The following is a 22776-nucleotide window of genomic DNA, read 5'->3' on the forward strand; positions in this document are numbered from 1 at the left end:
CCTCAGCAGACCCTGGGTTAAATGGTGTGTCAAAAGAAAAAAACAATAAAAATGGAAAACACGTGATGAATGAAATTTAACTTTGTAAAAAAAGAAAGACATTTTAAGACAATGAGTTAATGCTTGAGCACTGACCTGTAAATTAGTCAGATTATATGGTCTCTGTTCATTTATTGAACTGTCTGTCACAATGATACTTTTCTCTTACCTTCCATAGGAAATTTTATGCCAGATTTACATCTAATACCAGCATCAATAAAGTCTTATTTTCAAAGAAGAGTCATATAATCCAGTCCCATGTTTAAATGTGGCGCTCAGTGCGTCACCGCGGCGCGCCTGGGCTCCATCAGACGCGTTTAGTTGAGGTTGAGGAGAGCGGCGCGCGCCTGCACTGTCAAGTGGACGGATGTCCAGCGATGCCCTTGCAAATGAAAGCTCCTGTGAAGGTTTCGGAAAAGCAAAGTCGGTGATTTCTTCTCAGTGGAGGAATAATAGAGAGGACGCGTTCGCAGCGTTTGTGAGAATAAGATCTGAGGGTGGTAGCGCGCTTTATGGCAGCGGCCTGCGGGTTGTCGGGAGAAGCCGGGGGCTGGATTTGACATGTCGCAGAAATGTACTGGTGAGTCCGATTGAACTGCAAAACATGGATGAAGCCTCTAATGGTGCAACCAGTAATTTATAAGGTAATCATCCTTCAGTATGGGGGAAATAAAATAGGTTGCTGACTGATAATATTTCATACTGGTATGGTTTATTTACATAGATTCAAGTAAAGCACATACGAGTGCCTACAAAGGACAAGCGATGGTTAATCACCTGGATGGGGGGGGGGGGGGGGGGGGGGGGGGGGGGGGGGGATGGGGGCTGGAGGGGGCATCTCTCACAAACATATTATTTCAGCAAACATATATCAATAGTTGACTAGGTTATACAAGCTCTGATATAAAATTTTAATTTGATTTGCAGACTTCAATTAGCTGTAGATGCATAAGCCACAGAAATGGCACAGCTGAAAAGGATTGTTTATAAAGAAAAAAACATGACATGCATTTGCCAAAGCTTGTCTGGGCATATTTACTTTCACACTGTCGCACGTGTGTTGCTTCTCTATTTGCTGATTTAATTTGTCCTCATTTTAAGTGTTAATGACAAGTACAGATTTTAATAACTTTTTTAGATCCTGCGAAAATGAGAGATGGAATGAAAGCTTGTTAATTACTTATTTACTAAGGATAATCAGCTAAGTGCCGTTGTTATTATACCACATGGATTTGCTTTGATATAAACATTTATATATAGGAAAAGGTTTTGTTGTCTTTTTGCTGGAACATGAACCTCTGCCATAGTCTGTTTGTTCTATCTAAACAGCATTTAGCTTCCTCCATTCCATTAACTTTGATTAGCTGCTCTTTTTTACTTTGAGAAATAAAATCCTCTTGCTAAGGACTCCTTTCCTGGCGCTCTTCTTTCAACTTTGATTTGTGGCGTTCAGGATTAATATTTATCCTGTGTGAAAGTAATTATATACAATATTCTGCAGTTCCACCCAAATTACTGTATATTGTCAATGTTTACAGTTACTGCTGCCCTTGTCTTTCTTTCCCTTTTTTTTCTTAATGATTGTAGAGTATGCTCTGTGAAATTCCACCTTATTTAGTTGTAAGTATCTTATCAAAGTAATCAGACTGACTATGTTGGTCTAACAAAGTATCCGATATCAGAAACTATCTGATTGAAAATGAACCACACAAGTTTCAGATTACTAACAGAAGGATGTATAATTTCAACTTATAATTCAAAATTATAGACTTCTTTGTGTCAAACTATCACAAATCACACAAAGATCCATAAACATATGTAGTTTGAATAAAGTTTGTTGATACGGTGGCGGGCCCAGTAGCATGTAGATTCTCTGCAATCTAACCAAACAACTGAAAAATGTTGTCCCCTTAAGACCACTCCCTCCTCTTTTACATAATGAGGCAGAAATCTTTCCTTTACAGCCTCTCTCAAACTACAGGTAGCACTTGCAACAAACTTATTCTAAAAAAGGTTGGAACTGGATCAGTTTGCATGTTTTATCCATTGCACACATTCTCATTTCCTTTCTATGTTAATCAGAATATGCTAGATTTACTTTCTAAATAATAAAAAAAATAGGTGTTACTAAGCCTTACCAACAATTTATACTGTATCCAGCTCCACTCTCGTCCACTTAACTGTGAACTACACAGTAAATACACACTCATTATAATCAATGAGCTCAGTGTGATGGGCTGGTGTATGAATGGTCATCTGGCAAAACTCCACTCAGAAATTTTACATTTGAAGAAGCTGTAACCATCAGAATGATCCCAACATCATCATTTCAAAAAACAATCCACGAAAGGAAGACTATTTTTTTATTTGCACACATTCTATCAATTACTGATTCATGTATGTGAACTTAATCAAAACATGTGATATCAAAAGTACTAAATAAGCAACAGATATAGCCTCCTTGTAATCATTGTTCATAAACATTGAAGCAAAAAAAATAACTAGTGTAAACACCCGAATCCAAGAAACAGAAAATTAACCAGTTTTAACTGTTTTAAATTCCATAGAATACATTTTTTGCCCCTCTTGTGTTTCACTCTGCATTCGAGTGGACACAGTGTAAATAAGCAGGGTGGAGATATGCAGTGTAAATTTGGGTCTACAACACACAGTGAACATTAGCAATACTGCACATTACTTTGAACATGAGCTACAGGCTGAACTGTCCATTGTCCTGAACAGTCAGACCTGAGTTGATTATAAGAATAGTATTAAAAGATTCAGCGGTTTAAAAGTTGTAGAATTAGACTAAACTTAATTCAAAAGCTTTAAAATAAGAAAATTTTTGATTTATTCATTTTTTAATTCATTTTAAGAAATTATCATTATAGTCATTGAAGCCTTGGTCAGAATGTTTAAAGAAATCAATAAATAACTAGAAAAGCACTCATTGAGGGTAGACCTCCAACAAGTTGCTTGTTTCCCCCTGACAGAAGTTAATACCTGTATTAATAGAATCTTTCAATAAATTCCTGGATCAGGATAGTGATCCGGATCATCACCAAAATGTAATCATTGTTGCCAGTGATAATATGCAGCTTCTCTGGAAATATCAGGAAAAACGTCCAGAACTTTTTTTAGTTATTTTGAAAACGGATAAACCAATGGTAATACAAGCATAACCTCCTTGGTGGAGATAATAAGGGATAGATTGAGTGCACGATTAATTAACTGAATGAAATTACAAAGGATGTAATGAAATTATAATTGATGTTCAGAACACAGATGTTCTTTTTTTTCAAAATCATCCATTTAATATGACTTCAATTACGTTTGACCAGAAGTTGCCTCCATGATTTAATTTTGTAACAATTTGTTTTTGGTATAAGTTGCAACTTAGATTTGTTATAGAATCATGGATTACTGACTTCTTCCCTGGATGCTGTTGAGAACAAAAAGGCAATCTTAAAGGCTGGAAAAGGATTGAAGTTGTTTTGTTCGCCTTTGAGAACTTTAGACTTTATGTGTTGGTAATCACCAAAGCAAAAGAATTTGGAAACTGCAACATTAGATAAAACATACAAATATTACAGAATTATGCTAATTCATAATGTGGCAGGAATGTCTGAGAAACATATAAACCAAGTACTAAAACACACAAACTTAAATCTGGGTCTGTAAGTTCTCAGCTCTTAATACCAACTAATTAAAAAAAAACTTCACAAGTACAACGGATGATGTCAGAAGACCTGCCCCTGAAGTCAAAAATCAGCTTTTTAAGTTGATCTAAAGGAAGATTAGGTTTCTGTTCGGGGATGGCAATAGATGGAATGGGAAATGAAGGAGGAGTGGAGGAAGCAATCTATTCTGGAGAAGAGAGAAACATGCCTAAAATCTTTATCCAACAGAGCTTTGGGGAATTCATTCTCCTCTTCAGGCAGTTTTGCAAGAGTTCACTGTAAAACATGTGAGCACATCACATGTTTGTTGGAAAGGTAAACAACTCACTGATGAAAGGGACGGACAGAAAGACCAGGTGGTAGAAAGATGAACTCAGTCGTGTCTTTAAAACATAAAATTTGTGATATCCATACAGTAATGTAAAATACTACCATTTTATTTTAATAGTGCAATTAAAAATGTAAAACTAATATCTTATAAATAAGTATTACAGATCTCGCCCATTGACTGCTGGAGATAGGCACCAGCACCCCTCATGACCCCAATTGGGACAAGTGTGTCAGATAATGGATGGATGGATGGATAATTATTACAGACAAGTCTGTAAAGAATCGTCATAATTTGATTAAGTTTTATGATTATAGCTTGGAGTTTGTTTAAACACAAATTTAAGTCTTTCAAAATATGAATATTACACTCGAAAAGCACTCTGAAATAAGGAACAAGGTAATAAGAAACAGCGTGTGTCTGCAGTCTCTGATTCTTGTTCTGCTCTCACCGTTTTCATTCATTCTGCACTCTGCTTTATGTTTGATCAGCAAATCAAGACTTTAAGCGAGGCACGGCTCATCTGTTATATGTTTTTAACTTCAGTATAATACTTCTAGACTCTACTAACTAACGACCCATTCATCGGTTTCTATTGCATGTTTCCAAGCGATACAAGGCGTTGTCTATATAAGACTCAAACTCACTGCGGATCCAGACATTTGAATTGAGAAAGCTTCCTGGAGAGGTGGCGAAACGTCTTCAAATCTTGAAAACCAAGTCCAGTGGATATTTTTTGAATTTTTACGGAATGACTATGACCTGGATGACTGAGAACCTTCATCAGCAATACTTCTAGACTTTTTTGAGTCAAATGCTACAAGTCAATAGTCACTGCTGCCACTTTCTAGTTTAGAGAGAACTGCTTGTTCCTCCAAATAATGTTAAAGAATATAAAAAAAAAAATCCTGCATCCGAATTATGATGTGGATCATCACCAAAATGTAATGGATTGTTCCTTGAACTGAGAGTAAAAAAAAAAAAAAATTATCAAAATCTGTTCATAACTTTGAAGTTATCCTGAACACAGATGGACAGACAGAAAAACGAAGACCCCCACACACAAACTCAACTAAAAACATAACCTACTTGGTGGAGGAAACAATAAAACTGCTTCATATACTTCTGCACTTTTTGGGATACGCTATTTCTGAAAAAACTTCTTACTAGAGATAATGCATCCATTGCTGAAGCTAGAGTGAAAACTTAAATCACCTGTCATGCCAGTTAAAGTGACTTTAAAGTGACAATATTTCTAACAAAGTTATTGCAACCAACTGCATCTTGAAGCTAATCCATTGGCTGAAATCATAGAATTACCCTTTGGAAACATCCCCAATAGTCTGGAAAGGTGAAGGGGTAGCAGATTTAAAACTGTCTATGTATGACTTGTGTTGTTGTCCCTTTCTTAAAAATAAATAAATAAATAAATAAAAAAATTTGTGAAAAGAAGTCAGGTCTGGGCCCTGGCAGATTTACAGATTCCACAGTTCTTCAGAACTATTTTCCGCTCCTCTCTGCCAATTCCTGTCAAGGTGATTTAAAAAAAACCTAAAGATCTCTAATCCTCCTCTGTGCTTCATGTCATTGTTGAAACATACCTTAATGCCTCTCTGTGCGCTGTCATAAGCCTTTAATCAAAGATCTTACTCATTTTATGACCAGGACCTAATTTAATGAACCTTGGACAAACATTTGATTGTACTTGGCCAAGTTAACTGTCTTCTTTGTATTTTGAGGGCATCAGAGGGTTTTTGAATCTGTCTGGTATAAGCCAGCTACTTGGAACCATGTCTGGACAGTTGATCCAGACTCTATAGTTGGAAAGATTTGTAGGTTCTGCTGCCAACAGAGAAGTAAGCATCTGCCACAAGGACCAGATAACAGAGAAAACCTGCACAAAAAGTTGCTTTACCCCGTCCTCCTGAAGGACTTGTATAAGACACTTGAGTAAATTCTGTACTTTTTTTTTCATAAGAGTTTCTTAATTATATACTAATTCTAAATGTGAAGAAAATAATTGTAATATTTACATTCACACTCAAGAGAAGCAAGCAGAGAATACAGTTGCATGATTTTATTGGGAACCAAACAGTGATGGGTGTCGTAGGAAGCTGGCAGGTAAATTAGAAATAATTGAACAGAGAGTTGAGGATTAGGGATATAATCATAATGCGTTCACTTTAAAACAATTCTCCTCAGTTTGTTTAAATAAAGGAAATTCACAGCAGATGCTCTTTTTAGGCACTCTCAAAAAAGTAAATTCAGTAGAATCATACATAGTACAATGTGTAAATTCCAATAAATTTTAGTTATCAAACAATGCATTCACTTATAGCTTGCTATTTGAACTAATGAAAGACATTTATAACCACAAAGGATGCATTCTCCTTACCTCCATCCAAATTGTGTTAATTGTACCTCCTATCTCCTGTTCTTTCACCTTTCATGGAGTCAACGGTAAGAACTCTATAGTATGTAAGAAAAGAACTACATTCATACATGTCTCTCACTTAGTGCTAGTTTTTGCACCGATACCAATACCAGTATTGGGCAGGGCGCGGATACTGCACTAAAATGGTGGTATCAGTATCGGCAAGTACCAAAAAATAAGGCACCGACACCATTTTGAGAGCCAAAAGTTAATTCAACTATTGTTACCCATTCGAGGTAGGCAATAAAAAGTTCTACTGGATCCACTTTGTATTAGTCTTTTTTTCTGCCCCACAAAGGTAGCCAGAAGCTTGACAAAGCCATGATGGCAATTATTTTACATCCAAGTAGTATCCAGTTCTTCATATATATATATATATATATATATATATATATATATATATATATATACACACACATCAATTTCAAATAGATGGTATCAGTATGGTATCGGTATCAGACGATACTGCACTGCCAGTTATCGGGACACGTCAAGTACATGTCAAACTTTGTTAAACTTTGTGAGGTGAGCTGTGCCTATACATCCTGTCACGCAAAGTATTGTGGGTAAACATATAGCTCCTATGCGGCAGATAAGAACGTTAGCTGGTACCTACGCTGAAAACTCAGCTCTTACAAACTCAGCTTTTACAACAAGAATTCTATACTGTAGCCGAACTAGGCTCGGTGTGCAGAGCCATTTACTCTGACTGACTGGGGGTTTGAGAAAATGGGGTATACCACAGAAATGAACATCTAAACACTGATCCAGAAGTTCTTCCTATTTGAGAGAAATGTGAAAAGATAATGGTTTTATCTGTGTGGGAGAAAAACAAAGCTAAAGCAGATCAATTCTGAGCCACGGTAGGTTTAAAAATTAACAAATAGATATATCTATTAGATCGATTAGCCTCTAAAATCCAGGTTTATTTGTATCATAGATTAACCAAAAAATAATTCTAAAAAATGTGACTTTTCTGCTTCAAGATTACATTTTTGCAAAGTTTAGACTGAAGTCCGCTGTGGTCTGCTCATTCATCATTTGAATCATTCGTCTTTTTTTTTATTTTTTTTATTGATATATCTATTAAATTAATACATCTTTTATCAGCAATACATCTTTTTATTTTCTGTTTGAACTAATTAATTTGGGATTCCCTGTGAGAGGGTTTCCTATGTATGCTGTGTTTAAACATATGTTTAGTATCTTTTAAAAGTGATAAACTCCCTCACATTATTGTAAAAAACATATATCTTTTCATGGGACAACACTGGAGATACATTCAACAAAAAATATAATGCAACACTTTTGGCTTTGCCCCCTTCAGATGAACTCAAAGATCTAAAACTTCTTCCACATACACAATATAACCATTTACCTCAAATATTGCTCACAAACTAGTCTGAATCTGTGAAAGTGAGCGCTTCTCCTTTGCTGAGATAACCCATCCCACCTCACAGGTGTGCCATATAAAGATGCTGATTAGACACTGATTAGTGCACAGGTGTGCCTTAGACTGCCCACAATGTATACAGCACTTACTAACTTAACTTTTTTGTGTCTTTATTAAATCATGTTAAAAATCAGATATCATTCCAATTCAATTAAATTCAAAAATACTTTATTAATCCCGAAGGGAAATTAAATATTGCAGTAACTCATGCGTTATTTTTTAACACAGGTGTTGTTGGTGATGATAGCTGTAAGCAGGAAGGATATTCTGCAGTGGTCACCGGATCCTTATAGCCTCTGACTGAAGACACTATGTTGTTGTTGTTTTTTTTTTTCTGAAGATGATAATCACTGTTCTCCATTATGTTCTTCACTTTATGAAGAATTCTTCTTTATGAAATAAACTCCAGAGGTTCTAGGATAATTAAACTGGCCTTCTTAATTAGCTTGTTGAGCTTTTTTATTTATTAGCTCTAATATTGTTAACTTAGCAGAGGATGGAAGAAGAGATAACACTATCCTCATTAAACTTATAGATGATATGTAGCATCTTGCTCCAAATGCAGAAGGACCTATGCTTCTTCAGGAAGTTCATTATGTACATTAAGTAATTAAGTAGCCTATTTTCCTAATATTCTTTTACTCTTAAGCATGTTTTTTGAATGGCTACTTTTCCCTCACTTTCACTTACTTGAGGAAACATATAAAGTAGTGCGACTCTCACTTCAGTACAATTTTTGGGTACTCTACCCAACTCTAGAGTAGAGCTTCATCGGCTGCCACTCAGTGGAGGAATTATTTCTCCTTTTTATCTCACTTCGAGTATCGTTACACATCTTTACTCAAATTTACAGTACTTCTTCCATCAACCTTTAAGTTTATTAATTGCTTGATTTTTTTCTCCCCGGTGTACTCTATGTCATATATAAGTGAGTTCCCGATAGTTCTTGACAGCTCGCATTTTATTTCACTGTCTGCACTGACAGAGATGATTTATTTTACTTCCAGGTTTCTAGTTATTATTAAAATACATCCATGTTTGATAAAATGTTTCCAGCCGGATTGTCAGTGATGTTGTTGTTGAAGACGTTAACAGCTTGTAGGAAGTCAGGACCGCTAGGCACCACGTTACTACAAAGGTTTCATGCAAATGTGAGCCTTACCCAGTAATGTAACACCTTCATTCACACTAGAGCAGTCCTGGTAATACATTACCGGATATGATGCTAGGTCTTGACCCAATAAATTGCTGGTTCAGTTTTACCCACTAAATAATTGTAAGGTTGTATGTGTGAAAGGGGCTTATGATGCATAGCATGTGTACTCAACATCTTTGGCTGATTATGGAGAGGCTTTTTCTGAGAGAAACTGCTGTATGCTCCTGGCCACTGAACTACAACTTGGTTAAAGGGTGTTTTTGTAGCTGAGGTCACCTTTATATACTGTACGCAAAGCAGCAATTCTCTTTTCAGATCCTCAGAGAGTTCTTTGCCATGTTGAACTCTCAATAACCAGTATACAGTATGAGGGTCTAATAACAAATTTTACACATCTGCTCCTTGTGTTAACACAGAAGGAAACCGGCTAATTGTGCACATTTTGGACATTTTAATCTAGGATTGTATTTACATTTGTTCCTAGAGGTTTATATATTAATGATTTTGCGTTGAGTTGTTTTGAAAGAAGATAAATTTATATGGTTATGAAGCTGTCCACTGTTCATACTTTTCATTGTATGAGGCTGCCAGCTAATGTGCGGCGCCACAGGAGCAGTCTGGGGTTAAGGGTCTGGCTCAAGGACCCTAAGTGGCAACCTGTGGGCCTCGAATTCAGAACCTCAGGATTCCAAGCTCTATGCACTCACAAGTAGGCCACTGCCTTCCCTGGGGCGAGTGGCGGCCTAGTGGTTAGGGCATAGAACTTGGAATCCTAAGGTTGGGAATTCAAATCCCACTCCCATAGACTGCCACTGTGGCTATCTGAGCAAGACCTTTAATCCCTGATATGGCAGCCCACTGCTCCCTAAGGGGATGGGTTAAATGAAGAGTTAAATTTATCCAATGTGACATCAATAAAGTTCAATTGTTACATATTATATATTAAACTGTCATATCTTCAGCTTTGACTCATAAAACAATATGACCAAATAGTTAGGCAAATATACTCACTTTTGTGAGATTCTGTAAAATTCTACAACTGTCTGTTTTGGGGGAATTTCTTGTTTGGTCAGAAAAATGTTACTTTTTTTTAGTAAAATTTACATTTCTGGCAGATTTGATGACATGAAATTAAGTAGACTAACAATGTGCAAATTGCATTGAGAGATTTGAATATAATTACAGTATAGAAATATAAATTTGGCTAATTACCTATTTTTCTATTTTTTTTGCAGTGTTATTTATGGTCAGAAGTTGATGCCAGAGCTGGCGGAGCTTCACCTTTACTTCTACCCATTCCATCTGATCGATGCCTGCTTCCTGTACGGAGGCACTGAAATCTGAAATCTGGAGTTCCATCTTCCCTTGCTATCTTTTCTCTCCTCGCTCATCTCATTCCATCCCATCCACCCTGTGTATTCAGCTGCTTTTTATTCCTTTTCCCTCAGTCTCTCCTCTCCCCTTTCCATCTACCTCCTCAACCTGGAATTATTTTTGCAAAGTCTTCTCCATCATGGCTTGCTTTGGGCGGTCTCTGGATTCCCCGTGCACATTAGCCTTGCTGATAGGCTTTCAGTTTGCCTTTGTGCTCTATTTCTCCCTTGGGGGCTTCAGAGGTCTGGTTTCTGTCCTGGTGCACACCACAGAGCCAGAGTTTGATTACTCTCGACCTCATGACGTCTACACCAACCTCAGTCACCTCGGAGTACCGCCTCCCCCACCTCGGAACTCTGGCGCTGGGCCTCCAGCTTCAGGACAACCGTTGAGAGACTGCCCCATTATCTCCCCCCTGCTGGGTGAGAGAGGAGTGTTGAATTTATTCAGTTTAGCTTAATTAATAGTTAAACATTTAAAGATGTTGTTTCTATTTTTTTCCTCTCCTGTCTTTCAGTTGGCCCAGTATCTGTCCATCTTTCCTCTCCCCTGTCTTTGGAGGAGATCCGACAGAGGAACCCTTTAGTGTTACCTGGCGGACGTTATCGGCCTCCAGACTGTGAACCGCGTCACCACACAGCAATAGTGGTACCGTTTCGAAACCGACTAAGCCACCTCCGCTCCTTGCTGTACCACCTGCACCCTTTCCTGCAAAGACAGCAGATACACTACAGCATCTACATTGTTCAACAGGTCAGGTGTTGTGCTTTCATACCGTTCCTTAAATGTTTTATATTATACATTTGTTAAGCTCTCCTATTTCAACCATAGGGATGTATATGATAAAATACTGCCTTCGGTATATGACTGAAACTGTTAATCGGATTAATCATGATTGATCGACTATCATTGAATTAATCACAACCTAACTTATAATCAATTAATTGTTAACTGGAGCAGAGAGACTCTAAAGACGGCTAGTAATTATAAGAGCAACCCACAAAGAGCAGTAATAAAACCAAAACTGTAAAAAATATTTCAACCTCTTGCATTCAAAATAAAAAATATATATCTGTTAAAATGCTCTATCCAGAACTCGCTTGACCTTGTTTAAATTCTCTATAAAATCTTCTTTAAGGAACCTTTTGCTATCCGATTATTAATCAATTAATCAAAAAAATAATCAACAGATTAACGGATTTACAAAATGATCATTAGTTGCAGCCCTATTTTGGTACTATGGAGTATTCATTTGTTATAAAAAAAAATTAGGTCTTTTCTGGTGCTACTTTATCAAGCTGGAGAAAGACACTTCACTTTAATGTCTCCTCTTACACCCCAGTGCCACACATTTCTTTGTCATCCTAGAGATGCTGCAGCGCGGTAACACACCACCTATGGGGATGAGGCTCTGCTTAACAAAGTTGAAAATTATTTGTTATTGAAAAACAAATTTTTCTAGCTTAGACATATAAAGAAAGAACAATTCTTATCACTATGCAGATTAGGTGCTAAAAGAGATGCTTTTTATACTTTAAAGACAAATGATCACTAATCCTTACATCCCCGCTTGCTGATCTGAAGTGGGTGTTTGGTTTACTGGGGTGGTGTAACACAGTTAACATAGGAGCTTCCTGGAAGGGTTGGTAAATCACTGCTCTACTACGAGGATGGTAACTCTTTTCTCAGGATAGGGAGGGAGAGATTTCCCAAGGATTACTCAGACATGCATCAATCAAGCTATATTTCTATTTGAGCATGGGTTTGATGAAAGAATAGCATTATAACATAGTTAAATGTGTAATGTTGTAAATGGCCTTTGCTTAAAGGTATAGTGGAGTATGTCCTTTTTTCTGGTTGGATCATCAAAAAAAGTGGTCCTCCTAATTGTCAATCATTCTGGTGATATGTTTACATACGGCCTTCCTACGTGCTCGTCCCCGTTGTCACTTACTGGTGGTGAGACTGACATAGTGGAAAAATCTTTTGGAAAGTAAGCTTGTATGTGTCATGAACCGAGGACAGATGGACCCAGTATTCAAGGAGAGACAGCCAGTAGGAAAGTTCAAAACTTTTATTAAGTAAAACAAAAAACTTAAGTGGAGCTGTGGCACTGCAGGACGGGGGCGGGGCACCGCCCAATCTCAGATATTCTGGTTTAACAGTCCAGTCCAAGAATGTCCCCCAAGTGCTGCAGTCCCCGAGGACATGCTGGAAGCCGATCCTGGTCAGGGATCCAGAACAGACAGGTACAGACAGGAACAGGATCCAGATCAGGCAGAAACAGAACAGGTGACAGGATCCAGACTTCCAGGCATCGTAGAACTCCCAGGAGGGTTCGGAGTCTGACAGAGTCCGAAAGCGTGACCAGGTGGACACGCACAGGAGCAGACAGGATCAGGTGCAGCTGAGCAGGCTCAGTGGAAGAGGGTAGCCGAGACAGGACGTGGAACCAGAACTTGATGCAGGACCTTTAACTGGTCTCCTCCCTGGAGCCAGGCTTACTGAGATAAAAACTGAACCTCCCCACATATAGAGCCAAAAACCCAGAGGACTCCGTGGGGGAGGAACAGTGGAAGATCAGGAAACGAGACAAACAAAAAAACCTCTTTCCACTGGCCGACAGGATCCAGGACATGAACCATGAAATAAAACTGAACAGACAGACTGACAGAAAACAAATAATGATCTGGCCCTGAATGCTCTTGCTGAACTGAATATAACCAAGAGGAAAAAGGTGAGAGGAATAAATTATAACTGAGGCAGGGAGGGAAAACGATAGGTGAAAGGAATTACTAATTAAGGAGGAGCAAACAGGCCAGATGATGACAGTATGAGTGATGCAAATAGGCATTCCATCTTGGGAACGGGTACAGGGTTGTGCATGTGCATTTTGTTCTTAAAGGGGAGAGGGTCTTTTAAAAAATGAGCGAGAATCCTCCACTATACCTTTAAGTAGCACCTTTTCATGTGAAGGGATTCCAAAGAGCTTTACACTGCATTCTGTCATTCACCTTTTCACACAAACATCAACACACTGGTGATAGCAAACTACATTATAGGGTCACTGACAGGAGCAAGGCTGCCATCATTAGAGTCATATATATCATATATATTGGAGACAGTGTGGAGAGCTCATATGTTCTGCACCCTTATGGAAAATTCAAAATTGATTGATTGTTGATATTTTTTCTTAATTCTTTTCCTAAACCATTTAAATATTGCTCTGGCTCTGGACAAGTCAATTTACCTTTTAGCATTTATCTGAATTAGTATGCATCCCTTTGACTTGGATAACATGCTATTTCATATTATCCAACATTTGTAAAGAGCAGAGAAAAGCATCTTTACTGTATTGGATATTTTAGCAGCTTAGTAAGACAGAGATTCCTAGATATGCTGGTAAAAAAAAAGAAAATTGAATAGTAAGAAAAAAAAAAAAACTACTTTTACTCTTTTTTTAGAACTAGTTTTGAAAGGTTCCCATAACTCTGGACTGCACTGCAGACAGCTTTATACAAAGTGTGTGGGTTGTAGTTATATAAGCATTGTTAACACTCTTTTATTGTTATTGTTGGTAATATTGTTATAATGTATCTTTTTAGATTAAAAGATTTTTCATGAAATTTTTTTCTGGCTTCAGTGGGGGAACAGCACTTTTAACCGAGCAAAGCTGCTTAACGTCGGCGTGCGAGAAGCTCTTAAAGATGAAGACTGGAGCTGCATTTTCCTTCATGATGTCGACTTGTTGCCTGAGAACGACCACAACACCTACACCTGTCACAAACAATTTCCCACACACCTGTCTGTGGCCATGGACAAGTTCAGATACAGGTAAAAGAGAACCCTGGATTAATACACGTGTTGAATTCATTTGAAACATATTGCCCTGGCTGAGTGGGATGTGGCTCTTTCAGGCTGCCATACCCTCAGTATTTCGGTGGCGTGTCTGCAGTAACACCAGATCAGTATATGAAGATAAATGGTTTCCCCAACCAATACTGGGGCTGGGGGGGAGAAGATGATGACATCGCTGCCAGGTGAAGCAGATGATAGAGGCAAATAGAGCATGTTGTCATGAGCATTGTGGGTGAGAGATAAGACTAAAGAATACATTCACAAACATTTCCACCTCTCTTACGTTTTCATTTTGCTTTGCTCTATTCATTGTTTTTTTTTTTTTTTACAGTTTCATTACTGCCCTTTTATTTGTGTGCTCTGTCATCTTTCACCTTCATTTCTTTCCATTGCTGCCGCTTTTCTTTATATGTCACTTGGAATGAGCTCAGTGAGTATGTTTGCATGGGGTATATTTGTTAGAATTGAGGTTCTTTAGAGTTTAGAAGAAATATTTAGACCCCGTTTCTTTCATTGGAACCCCACCACTCCACTCTCTGGCTTCCTTTATGATTCTTAGTGCATTTTAACAAGCACCAAATGCAAAACAGAAAACCCAAATAAATAAAGCATGTTATACTGTAAGCAAGCAAGAGAAGGAAAATGGGTTTAGCTATCATTTTTCTGGGGGGGTTTTTTGTGTTTGTTTTCTTAATTGTCCCATAGTGAAGAGCAGTAAGTTATTAGTAGATATTTAACCTTAAATTTAACACCTGGATTTGTTGTCTCTTGTTGACTCTTGTTATTTTCTGCCAACACAGAGTGCGGTTGTCCGGTATGAAGATTGTGCGCCCTCCAGTGGCTATCGGCCATTATAAGATGATCAAGCATAAAGGAGACAAAGGCAATGAGCAAAATCCACGCAGGTACTTAAAAAACAAAAATGCAGCTATAATTGATACACATTCAGTCTAATGTTCAAAGGTATCTTCCACTAGGGTTAGGATATTTCCTAAAAAATGAATAAGTAATGCAGTTTAAGTATATTTCTATTTATTTTTTTAACATCAGTCTTGCTACAAACAGTGGAGACTATAGGCATAAGATCCTATACCTGTTTTAAACATCATGGTTCATGGAGCTGTACATGGGGAAGATGGCCTGACCTAAATACCACTTGCAAGTATTTATATGCAGTACTGCATTTTCAAGCAACACAAGCTTCTTGCAACCAGCTCCAGGCTAAATATCTCAATGCAGTCCTCATCAAATATTGGTTGTATGGACAGTACTTAATGTGGAAATATTTTGCAGTAGGCTGACATTTATGCATACATTTGAAAAAAATCTTTAAATTTAAATCCATATGTTCTAAAACCCTGATTAGTGAGTTTTTTTTATTAGCTGTAAACCAAAAAAATAAATAAATAAATAAATTAACAGAGATAAACAGAACAACATGTAATAAATATATATAATAAAATGTTTTCAGTTACTAATCTTAGTTACCAAAATATCTCAACTTTTTATACTATTCTAATTTATTGAGATTAGCTGGTAGATGTGGTGAATATTTTCACTAATAGCTCAAAACTAAAAATGTTACTTTGTCCAGTGGGTCAAAATCAGTTGTGTTTAGCCACAATTGTGGTACTTAAAGGTATAGTGGAGGATTTTCGCGAATTTTTGGAAAAGCCCGCCCTCTCATCTTGAAAAAATAAATGCACATGCACAGCCCTGTATCCGTTCCTGAGAGGGAAAGCCTATTAAATGCACGCGGGAGCATGCACGAGCCAATTTCTCCTCATCCAAGCTCTGTTTAAAAGTGGCTGCATGCATCGCTCATACAACCTTACTTTCCAAAAGAAAGTAAGTGAAACTGGGGTAAGTGAAACTGGGGACGAGCATATAGGACGGCCTTACATAAACATATCACCAGAATGATTAACAATTAGGAGGACCACTTATTTTGATGATGCACCAGGAAAAAGAACATCCTCCACTATACCTTGAAGTCCCAAAAGAAAGAAAGAAATGTGTGTTGAAAAAAGAAACGATTTTGAAACAGCTTCAAAATTGCTCTACTAATTTGTACTGAAAACTCTGCCAGTCAACTTTCAGAACTGGGAATCTTCAGAATGATATGGTTTGGAAAATAGATCAGAAGATGATGCATAATGTGGACTGAGAAGAGAAAATTTGGTTTCTCAAAGTGCTAAAGGGATACTTATGCACATTTTCAAAACCAGAAAACAAACTTCAAATGACTTTACTAAACCAAAAAAAGAAAACCTATGAAGTATTGGATTCTGCACACCAAAACATAGAGGAAGTCCTGCCAAAGAAAGCTTTGAATATAAATGTCAGCAAAACTTGACAAGACTATATTCCAAAACCACAGAGTACAAAAACACATTGTGCTGTGTGTCATTCTAGATTCGACCTCCTGAAAAAGGCAAGACTCAACTGGCACTCTGACGGCATCAACTCGTTGACTTACGAGCTGCTTTCCAAAGAGCTGGAGCCGCTCTACACCAACCTAACCGTCAACATAGGGGAGGACCCCCGACTGATCCAGGGTAAAGTTCATAGTGCTGTTAAAGCGACGCCTGTCCAACAACGTAGCTCCAGCAAGGACAGAGCCCCTGCTAAAGAAGAGAAAAGTCTAAAGGAAGCTGTGATGCGAAATAACATTTTGGTCAAGCCGTCTGGTGAGAAGACTGGGCCTATCCTGACAAAGACCGCAAATGCAACCACACAGGAAAAGTCCGGAGTGATGAAATAAAAGATGTTGATTGAGAAATAATTTCACTCGTAGCATAAAGTGGCTTCCTTCTTCATTTTGATCTGACAGACAAAATGATGGTAAGCAGCACTGATCTATTGTATTAAGGGTAGTTATGCTGTGGATCACAAACACAAAGCCTGATTTGTTTACTGATGTGCATTCAGGACTGTTAAACCCCTTTTTGTTGGGTTATCGGCTGAAAGTGACGCTTAACACTGGCAAAGAAAACTATAGGACAAGAAATAGATACAAAAAAAAACAACAAAAAACTGGTTGGACCAAAGGAAAGGCCTCAAAAGCTGACTTAAAATGAGATGGCAACATTCACAGACTTTGTAGACTGGACCCGCAAGTTGCAAGCAACTCATCTGCAGAGCTGCAGCTTCATTCATCCCCTCCTATGAAAAAAGAAAAGCTGCTGCTCTCCATCCACCTCTCTCTGCGGTGGGTTTGTGTTTCTGTGCCTTCTCTCTTTTATGCGCATTTTATATACTGATAGAGATGCTTTTAGGGACTAAGATAGAGTATGGTTGGCTTCTCCTGCCATTTGGGAGGATAAAGCTGATTCTGGACAACAGCAAAGCCCTGCTGGTTTTATATATTTGCTTGCATCGAATCAATCACTGTCCAACTTGGTAGTTTCTGGAATATCCTAGAGTTTATATTTATATAACTATATATAGAGAGACATATTTATTTGTGTACTCCCGAAGTTTTAATGTCCTTCATTACAGTCTGGTACCTCTCTCTATGACGTTTAGTTTAGAGACAATCAAATTAATTGGGAGTGTAAACTGTATCCAAACACATAAAAACTATGTGGCATGGTAGTTGTTGTCTAGTTCGACTATATTGATACACTAATAGACTTGTGTTTTTGCTGTTACCAGTTTTTTATTTTTTATTTGAATAATTTCATTTTAGATAAGGCAGGAGTAAAAATAACAGGGCTGCTTGCAGAAAGTAACATTATGTACACAACAAGAATAATGTCAAGCTAGTGTTCTAAAGTGATTATGGTGACAAAGCACTGTGCGGAGAATTAGCTGAGAACAAATGTTTGCCTCTCTCTGTCTGTTTAATTTGCTATTATAAAGCTTTAGTGACTTAGGCAAGAAGGATTAATCTGTGTGAATTTCTTTTTTTTTATGTGAAAATTCTGACAGCTGTCTGATCAGGACATGCATGTAGGTTATGTACTTGTAAAGGCTATCAGCAGCTTCATTTCTTTTTGTATCATATCAGCCATTCTGAATGTACTTTTTAGTGTTTATTCTATTTTACGTTTTTCAAAAGGAGAGTCAAGTTACAGTGCCTTGCAGAAGTATTCATGCTCTTTAAACTTTTTTACATTCTGACATATTACAACGATAAACTTCAGAGTATATTGTTTGGACTTGATGTTATAGAGGAACAACAGCAGGGCATAGTTTTGAGAAAGAGAAATGATACAGATTTTGCTATTGTTATTTTACCAGATTAAAAACAATAGCAGAAGTGTTGTCTGCATTTGTATTGAGAGTAGGACTGAAACAATCAGATTAATCATGAATAATCCATTGTTAAAATAATCGTAAACTAATTTAGTAATCGAATAATCGTTAACTGGAGTATAGAGACTCTAAAACATGGATTACCTGACAGATCGACTCACTTAGAGCAGTAATGATACAGAGATTATAAAAAAATGTGTAAACATTTTGCATTTAAGATAAAAATGTGTTTAGACTGTCAGTCTGCTCTATCCAGAACTCCTCAAGTAGAAAAATTTGAGTTTCAACTGGTTAAAAAATCTTCTTATAGGAACTTTTTGTTATTTAGTCTTTAATCGATTAATTGAAAAAATAATCAACAGATTATTTGATTTGCAAAATAATCATTAGTTGCAGCCCTAAGTCGGAGCCCTGCTGACAAAACCTTGCTAATTGATCTTTTACTGCAATTTCAGTTCAGGTTTTTAGAAATATTTCTTGAGCCTATTTGCCTTTTAAAAAAACTTCACATTTTCAATCTCTTTTTATTAAATTTTTTTGCAGACCAGTTCAAGCTCTGTGAGCATAAATTTTCAAGTCTTGACTTTATTTCCTACCAACCCCACAGCTGACTTGTTCCAGGCTCCCTAAGGTGCTTTAATGCACACTACATGTATGATTTTAGTGCATGAGAGTCCACATCTCACAGATGAAAGTGGAAAAAAGAAAACTAATTGCGGGTTTGTCATAGACCCTCATTACAATTTTAAACAACTGTATCATTACTATTATGTTAAAAGTTTAAGCTGTAGGCTTCTCCACAAATTTACCTTTATTGTGTGCCTGATGCTCTTTATTCCCCAACAAACAGTCTAAGGTCTTTACAGATCAGCTATATAATGACTTTGAATCAGACTTATTCACTATTTAGGTACTACCTGAAGGCATTAGCCTGAACTGAATCTTATTTGCAGCTGTCAGAGTAAAGATGGCACACTTTTTAGATTCTTATTTCTATTAGAAAAGAGCTTATATTTCTCAACCATGCACTTTTTCTAAGTCTATCAACTAGAATCTTAAGTATATTAATGTTTGACGGAAATGTGGCAAAATGTAAAATGGTTCAACTTGTATGGGTGCTTTTACACGGCTCTCTACCTTAGTGAACTCAATCACTAGTTAGCAATATGTTCTCTTGCTGCTTTGTATCTAAAACTGTAAAACAGAATCTAGCATCAAATAACGCACTGTAACTAATGGTGTGAGATTTTGTCATCACATTAGAAGATGAAGTATGAGTTAGTATGAGCTGAATGTACTTGATTTCTTAAATTATTTATTGTTACTGATAGAGCTAAATATGCTGACGTCTGAGGTGATATTTAAGTTTTCTACAGTAGATCAGAACAAAGCCCTATTTTAGATCTTTAATGTCTCTCTAAATTTTGTTTGTTTACTGTGTGCCTCATGCAATTAAAAGGCCCTATATTGACAAGACAGGATGTGTGCTGCACAGTGAGATGTGAGCTCCCTCGTGTGGCACAGCTAGTCATGATAAACTAAGGGCTGAATGAAACTGCATAGTTGTGACAGGAATACTAATCATAAATGTCTGCCATTCACAGGCTTTAAGCCAATCAAATACGCTCATCACCATGTAAAGAGGAATTTTTATTTATTTATGCAGCATCACATGACAATATCCCGTCATCTTAAAGGAGAAGAGCAGCTCAGAATCACCAGTACAATAAAAAACTACATTGTGCTGAAGACTTTTATGAATGGATACTGCTCTAAAGAAGCAATCTGTGTTTAGTAGAAGTATTCTCATAAAGCGTGGCTTTAAAAGTACATACCAAAAGACAAATCAAAAATAAAATAAAAAAATCATTCAGAATGTTTTATTGCTTACAGATTATCCTTCATTATACATCGCTTAAATAAATATGATCTCAGCAGATAAATCAGCTAGCTGCTAAATGTGAGTGTTCTATATTTAATAGATAGTTTTTATAAGAATTTTTTTTTTTGCTGAAGTATTAAACTCATGGAAATCAAACGTGAATACATAATCTTTAAGATGAAATGGAGCATTGTTTTGTTTAAATAAACATAAATAGTCAAAGTCTGGGTTTCTATGAAATACAGCTGCCTAAAAACCTGGGATCTTCATTTATTTATTGAGGAAGAATGTCCCAAATTACATACCGGTACAATTCTAGAGATGCTACTTCATATATATTTTTTTTCTTTTTTTTTTTACCCTTTCTTAAAGGATATAGATTTTTTTGTGTTTTGTTTGAAATTACAGCAAATAGGGCACCTGAATCAAAGATGGTATGTATGGGCTTCATTGTGACAGAAAGCAAATATATAAGCCAATAAAAAACATGAGAAAAGACGTGTCTTTTGTGTCTCACTCAGAGAATCCGGTTGAATGTAGGTTAGCTTTCTGAATCATTCTGTAGCAGCTGCAACACTGTAGGGATCAAATGCTCACACCAGACTGATAGATTAGCAATCATGCAGAGCGATTTGACTACACAGACCTGTTACATCACTCTGAGTGTCGCAGGCCTTGGTGATCCATGTCGGCATAAAGAGTTGGATTAAAAACTTGGATATCAGCTCTTCCCTATAAATAGAGAGCAGCACCCCCCCCCCCCCCCCGCTATGTGTGTTCAATGTGTTTCATAATCTAAAATGCTGCGTGACTCACCAAGAGAGGGGCAGAACTTATGAAATGGATAGATGAATGGGGCAGGTTAAAGCCTATCAAGAAACTGACATGATCTTAGGACCTAATGTGTTGCTGCTGCATCCCACCTGGATGTCTGTGTTTATTCACAGTATCCACTGGATGTGTTCACTAATAGTAGCTTCAGTGTGTTTCCTGGTCCCTGACATTTAAGGAAGTAAATCATGATTTATTTCATTACAAAAATCTACAGTGTCAGCCGTCCTTATATTCTAAGAAATATCGTCCCACAGCTTTAGACCCAGCTCAGAAGGTTCATTCTGCAGGTGGTTTTACATTTGATCAAAGGACAATCAGAACACCAGGTAAGGGTAACATTACCGATTTATTTTTTTATTTGTATCTTTCTCTGAACCATGAACTTGATCAACAGGTACATGAGAACCAGAGTGAAATGAGCATGAAATCGGGCCTTTTGAAGTAGAGAGCCTTGTTTCAGAAGATCTATGATCATGAAACTCATTCATGGCTGAATCAGGCACAGATAGAGTGAAGTAACAGCCTGCACTATATCTAGCTGCGCAACAGAAAGGTGGATTGACTTTTTCAATATTTCTGAATGGGTGTTCATTTCTAATTGGCTGAATTTAACAACATATATAATCTGACAATTGCTAGCCACTTTTATGGTTATTCATCTCAGGATATCCTTTGCGTAAAGAAGTGAAAGTAAAATCATCAGGCCTCTGGTACATGTAGATCTTCGTATCATTGTAACTTCAAGAGAGACACTCTTGTTGTACGACAATCAGTCAGAAGCTTCTCCAGAGTTGCTCCTCCTAGCCTACAGTCATTATCTACAGTGACTCACCCCCAAAACGAGTCACAGCATTTAATATCCCTTTTGGTTCAATAAAGTATTTCTGAATTACTGTATATTGAAAGCAATTGACCAATGGAGCAGAGCTGCTTTTTAAGACTGCAGTTTAAACATTCAACTTTCAACGGTGCCACGTTGAGGTCATTTGGAAGCCTAAAAACAACTTTAATCTGAAGTCTAAAAACATCAAAAGGATTTTTAACTAGTATAATATTAAAAATATGGAAGGGAAAGCAGGAAGTCTCTTAAGAGGGGCAAAATTACCCTTACTCAGATGTGTTAAAGCAAAGGTATTATTAAACAGAGATATTACTAATTTAGAGAGAACAAGTATAAGAAAGAATAGAAAAGTCACCTGTTACTGGTTAAAAAAAAGTGAATAAATATATTGGAAGATCTTTTAATATGTTTACCAGTCTTCATAAATTCTGCATTGCATCAATGTTAGTAATAATAATACAGCCTAATGAAAAAAAAATCTAATTATTATGAAACATTTCAATTTAAAGGAATTGTTTAATCTAAAGTCATTACAAAATTGAAGGATGTTTTAAGATCGGTGCATCTCTGTGTTTAATGTGAAGCTGTGATGACAGCAGCACTTTTCAATTTCATCTTAGTACATACAGCTGTCCAC

General features: G+C 37.0%; 1 protein-coding gene across 2 annotated transcripts; it reads left to right on the forward strand.

Moving 5' to 3' along the window:
- The first annotated feature begins 24 nt into the window (after positions 1-24).
- Positions 25-20955, forward strand: b4galt3 (UDP-Gal:betaGlcNAc beta 1,4- galactosyltransferase, polypeptide 3). 2 transcript variants are annotated; one of them, XM_038286312.1, is made up of 7 exons: positions 25-683; positions 10326-10886; positions 10982-11217; positions 14108-14298; positions 14382-14504; positions 15123-15227; positions 16738-20955. In XM_038286312.1, the coding sequence occupies exons 2-7, from the start codon at positions 10400-10402 to the stop codon at positions 17084-17086; spliced, it is 1491 nt and encodes a 496-aa protein (XP_038142240.1). In that variant the 5' UTR covers positions 25-683; positions 10326-10399; the 3' UTR covers positions 17087-20955. The 2 variants fall into 2 exon arrangements, with proteins under 2 accessions (XP_038142240.1, XP_038142239.1); XM_038286311.1 differs by having other exon boundaries at positions 25-619.
- The last annotated feature ends 1821 nt before the right edge of the window (positions 20956-22776 follow it).

The sequence above is a fragment of the Cyprinodon tularosa genome, unplaced genomic scaffold (assembly GCF_016077235.1).
Source record: "Cyprinodon tularosa strain WSP-4 unplaced genomic scaffold, ASM1607723v1 ctg223, whole genome shotgun sequence".
Lineage (NCBI taxonomy): Eukaryota > Metazoa > Chordata > Actinopteri > Cyprinodontiformes > Cyprinodontidae > Cyprinodon > Cyprinodon tularosa.

Excerpts from the sequence above, each read along its gene's own strand:
- b4galt3 (XM_038286312.1), top strand. The coding sequence starts at position 10,400 with ATGCCTGCTTCCTGTACGGAGGCACTGAAATCTGAAATCTGGAGTTCC. Across the intron at positions 10,887-10,981 it reads CATTATCTCCCCCCTGCTGG|TTGGCCCAGTATCTGTCCAT; the intron begins GTGAGAGAGGAG and ends CCTGTCTTTCAG. Across the intron at positions 15,228-16,737 it reads AATGAGCAAAATCCACGCAG|ATTCGACCTCCTGAAAAAGG; the intron begins GTACTTAAAAAA and ends GTGTCATTCTAG.